The sequence below is a fragment of the Fukomys damarensis genome, unplaced genomic scaffold, assembly GCF_012274545.1.
Source record: "Fukomys damarensis isolate Sample0158 unplaced genomic scaffold, DMR_v1.0_HiC HiC_scaffold_33, whole genome shotgun sequence".
Taxonomy (NCBI): Eukaryota; Metazoa; Chordata; class Mammalia; order Rodentia; family Bathyergidae; genus Fukomys; species Fukomys damarensis.
In genome coordinates this window covers 52361778-52366738 of record NW_022900945.1, presented here as the reverse complement: position 1 = coordinate 52366738, position 4961 = coordinate 52361778, and the positions used below count along the sequence as shown (strand labels likewise).

General features: G+C 53.0%; 1 protein-coding gene across 1 annotated transcript in view; it reads right to left on the bottom strand.

The window, feature by feature from the left end:
- Positions 1-25: 25 nt before the first annotated feature.
- The window catches only part of Bnipl (BCL2 interacting protein like), a 9306-nt gene continuing 4370 nt past the window's right edge, over positions 26-4961 (bottom strand). Inside the window, exons 5-10 of the mRNA XM_010616453.2 lie at positions 4549-4731; positions 4259-4361; positions 3908-4039; positions 2518-2604; positions 1007-1105; positions 26-600 (exon numbers count right to left, since the gene is read on the bottom strand). Of these exons, the coding sequence (XP_010614755.1) occupies positions 564-600; positions 1007-1105; positions 2518-2604; positions 3908-4039; positions 4259-4361; positions 4549-4731 (641 nt within the window). The 3' untranslated portion in view covers positions 26-563. The remainder of the gene's footprint in view (positions 601-1006; positions 1106-2517; positions 2605-3907; positions 4040-4258; positions 4362-4548; positions 4732-4961) is intronic.

Below are 4961 nucleotides of genomic sequence, written 5' to 3'. Positions count from 1 at the left end.
CCCGCCGAGCTGCGCCCCGGGAACTTGCCCGGCCCCGGGCCCATCGTGATGCGAGGCGCTGGGGAAAGGCCGGGCCACACAGACTCAGCCTCTGTCGCGGTTTATTCATCAAAGTGCAGGCGTTCAAAGCCTCCTTTCCGCGCTCACAGGCGCTGAGGCGGCTTGGAAGGAAAAGGGGGGGGGGGCTCCCGGTCCCGGCAGCAGGGAGCCCGGCTGAGGTCGAGACCCTTCCCGGCCCTCATCTCCGCTCACCAAACCGAATACCAAGGTGCCAAGGAGCGCAGTCCCTTCCCTCGCAGCGAGGCCGGAGCGATAACCAGGCTATACAGCAGCGAAAGCGGGATTCAGACCCGAGCTCCACTCCCCAGGCCCCCTGGGCTCAGCCCCATCCCCAAAACCAGAGCCCTGCAGCGGCAGGCCAGGCCCCAGGAGGCTTCCGGTGCCGGCGAAGTGAAGCCCGGGCCCTGGGCTTGAGGATGAGGCGGCCTGCAAAACAGCTTGGGGATCAGGATGCGCGCAGGTTGCTGTCTCTGCTTGGTTTTGAGGCCCTTCATCCATTCCTGTCACTTCCCTCCAGAGCCACGGAGATCGCGGTCCAACCTAAGGCGGGTTAGGGAACAGAAGTCGTTTGGGGCGGCACAGATGTACATGAGCTAGAAGATGGGGTGCTCCACTTGGCATTTAGGATCCTTTGCTCCCTAACACCCTCTTCCCCAGTGGCTATGACCTAGCAACAGATCCCTTCTGAATTCCTAGGGCGACTCTAGGTTTCCTTTCATCTCTAGGCTGTGATTATTCCTCAGCCTCTGCACTTGTATGCACACGTGTTCTCCTTTGTTTCTGTGCCTCACATCTCCCGGAGAATGCAGTTTTCACAGCTACTCTGAAGAGGGCTCAGAGCAGAACCCCCACTTTGCAGCACCCTGTGTCTCCCCCCAGCAATTGAGGGGTGAGGACTGGTTTACTCTTCCCGGCCCCAAACCTTCATCCTTCCTGCAGGACTCACTGTCTGACAGCTTCGGGGATGTGAAGTTGGTCTAGGGAGATGAGCTGGCCTAACTCCCCCAGGCTGTTCAAAAACCGGACCTTCCGTGTGAACTTGGAACTGCAAAGAAATAATAAACCAAATTGTTTAATTCTAGGAGGGTCGTTCCTGGGGACATTTACAGAGGGAAATGTAGCAAGTAGAGTGTTTAAGGCTAGTCCCAGTACTGGGAGTGAACCCACGGCCTTTGCACTGAGCTATAACCCCAACCCTTTTTAAAAATTTTTTTTTTTTTAGATAAGGTCTCACTAAATTGCCCAGGCTGGGATTGAATTTGAGATCCTCCTGCCTCAGCTTCCCAGAGTACTGAAATTACAAATGTGGGCTACCCAGATAAAAATCTTAATCAAGATTAAGATTTTTATTTTATGTACAGATTCCTTGTTTAATGACTATTTGGACTGACAACTTGCTGCTGGAATTTATAACTTGGCTTTTTTTTCTTTTTCTGGTACCGGGGATCAAACTTGGGTCCTTGTGCTTGCGAGGCAGGTGGCAGAACTACTGAGCTAAATCCCCAGCCCTCATCTTTTTTTCTTGTACAGTTCTGTACATCTTATTTATAGAGCCTCAAAGTCTTATTTATTTATTTGTTTATTTTTGAGACAGGGTCTTGCTATGTAGTTCAGGCTGAATTTGAACTCACTATAGAGCCCAGGCTGGCCTCGAAATCCCAGTGATCCTCCTGCCTCAGCCTCTCAAATGCTGGGATTGTAGGTGTGTGCCACCACACCTGGCCCTCAATGTCTTTTTTTTTTTGGTATAGTACAGTTTGTTTATATAGTACTATAATTTTTGCAGGTTGTACATACCATATAGTATTGTAGTTTTATGTTATCTATTACAGTACTGCATGTAAGAGTTATGCAAATAAAAGCAAAGTCATCAAGTTAGTGTCTCCTTTGAACACATCTGGGTATCGTAATGTACGTATTATCTACAATTCCTCATTTGGTGACCCACTCATTCCTCACTAAATGAATGTCTGTAGTTCAGGCTGGCCTTGGACTTGCGGGGAATCTCCTGCCTCAGCATACTGAGGGTTACAGGCTTGTGCCACCATGGCCAGCTTAATCTTCATTTTGAAAATGAGGCACAGTCCTGCTTCAGTCCCAGGTTGGGAACGCTTGCAGGCACTCGGGTCAGGACATGCACAGGGCCGTACTCAGGATGTCTGCTGCAGACCAGCAGGGCGACTCTCCTCAGCTTTCTGACTGCTGATGAGGCTAAGGTGAGGGAAATCCATTTGATGATTACTAATAAGTTTGTATAAATGAAGAGTAAAGGAAAAACGTTGCTGAGTGCACTGGTGCACGCCTCTAATCCCAGCACCGGGGAGGCTGAGGCAGGGGCACAGCCTGGGCTACATATTGAGTTCAAGGCCAGCCTGAACTACAAAGCAAGACACTGTCTTTAAAAAAAAGAAAGAAAAAAGAATGAAGGAAAGGAAGTTTTGTCTCAAGAGCCAATACCTGATGAAAGGCCGAAGCAATGCCAGAAACGCCTTCACATACCATGTAGCATGAACAACCAACAGGGCTCGCAGGTTTTTCCGGAGCCTGCAGAAGAATATGATGAGATCATTCTGTCCCCGGGCTGCCTTCGTGCCTGCAGATCAGGCGGAGCCACTGTCTACTGCAGTGGCCCTGGCTTCTCTAATGGCCAGATTCCTCCGCCAGTTACCAGATTCAACCCCCATTCCTCTGAGAAGCTGGAATCTTGGCTCTGCCCATCTCAGTCAGCCTGCCATGCTCCTCGCTTTAAGGAAACTCTCCTTTCAGGCTCCTATGTTTGGCATTGGCTTCTATTTTATTTATTTATTTTTGTCCCCGGGGATCAAACTTGGGGGACCTTGCACTTGCGAGGCAGGTGGTGGAACCACTGAGCTAAATCCTTGGCCCTATTTATTTATTTTTATGTAGTGACAAAATTTATTTGAAAAAGTAAGTGAAGACTGAGGGAGAAACTGGCTCTGCAGAGGGAACTTGGGCTGAGTGAGAGAAAAAGCAAAATAAAAGTAAACCCTGGTGGACAGAGTGGGCCATCGTGGGGATAGCCACATAGTTCAGGCTGGCCTTGAACTCACTATGTAGCCCAGGCTGGCCTCATACTCACAGCAACCCTCCTGCCTCAGCCTCACGACTGCTAGGATTACAGGCATGGGCCACCACACCCGGCCCTCCATTGGTCTTTTCTACCTCCTATCCCTCCTGCCTTACCCCCCACATAACTTCCTTTTGCCAGCTCCTCCATTCCTCCCTGACATGCAGGAGAAAAAAATACATAAAGAGCAGAGATGAAGGAAGAGAAGAAAATAGAGGTGGGCAAAATGAAGGAAACAGTGGGACTGGGAGAACGCACGCATGCTTCTGTGGCCAGCAGGGTTTCCACAGATGCTCAGGGCCAAGGTATCATTGCTGCCACTTTGCAGATAAGGACATGAGGCCCAGAGAGGCCTGTGCAAAACCCTACAGCTGGCAAGTGATAAAGACTCAAGTAGCTGGGGATTTAGCTCAGTGGTTCTGCCGCCTGCCTCCCAAGGGCAAGGTCCTGAGTTCGATCCCTGGTACAAAAAAAAAAGGCTTGAAAGTGAGCTTGCAGGGGAGGGGAGGAGGGGACAGAAACTAAAGATGTGTCAGTGTCACCCACCACACCACGACAGGGCCACTAAGTACCGCCAACACGGACTAATCCGAATAAAAACGAGCAGTAAAGAAACCATGATTTCACGGCGCCAAGAGAGGACGGAAGGCAGGTGCAGCGTGGAAGGGGCCTCGAGGGAAGGAGACGAGGCCGAGGGGCTGACTGGAGGGAGGAAGACGGGAGAGAGCACAGAGGCAGCGCGCTGCAGCGAGGCCTCACCGCCGATCCAGGGTGCGGTAACACTGGCGGATCCAGCTCAGAGGCGGCACCTGGGCCCTGCTCGTGCCTCCACTCAAGTGAACGAGCAGATAATTTTCAGCCACCAGCAGCTCCAGAGTCCCCACCAGGTACCTGGGGTGGGGGATGACATCTCAGGGAAGGTGTGTGGGTCTCGGGTAGAAGTCTGTGCAGCCAATCATCAGCTGCTTTTTCTTTCTTTTGCGGTACCGGGTTGGGGGATCGAATGCAGAACCGTGGGCGCCACTGAGCTGCATCTCCATCCCCCGCCCCTAGCTACTACTTTTCCCTCCCGAATGCCCTCCCCGCAGCTTTTCCAGCTTCCCACCTCACCTAAACAAGTGTTCCATGACGTAAGTGTAGTCGGGAATGCTGCTGCGGGGTAAATAACAGGAGGCAAACAGGACGACAGCATTGAGGCCATCCCCATGGTAACCTGGGGACAATAAGGGAAAGCCTCACTCAGGCCGGAAATACGTACCTGCGGCCAGCACATCGGACGGGCTGAGGGACACGCAGGGTCTCGGGGTGACAGGCAGAGAGCACAACCCGCCCCCGAGCCCCCAGCTCAGGCACGCCGTTCAGCCTAGCGAGGGCGTTTCAGCCCTCCTCCCGGCCGTTACCTCCGTGAGACAGGACTTTCTTATAGGGCTCGAGGACGGTCATGTCCACGCGTTGCTCCCGCTGTCCCGTCCGGAACACCCTCCAGCGATGACCGTTTTCTCCAGCCACATCCCACACACAGCCCCGGCCCAGCCTGGCCGCCGCCTCGCTGGCCCCCAGGCCTTCCGCCCGGGGCAGGTCATCTAAAGCAGAGTCGGGGTCAACGGGGGGCTCCCGGCCTTCAGCACCTTCTGCCTCCTCCAGACCCTGTTCCCAGCTGCCCCGCCGACCTCTCATTACTCGGTTGTTTCCTTGCCTCTTTAGCCAGTTTCTGCAGTTAACCCAACCCTTTCCGCTGTAACTGGATGGTGACCTCGAGGTGGGGACCGTGCACAATGACAGTCTCTGGCTCTTACCAGATGCACACTCTCTC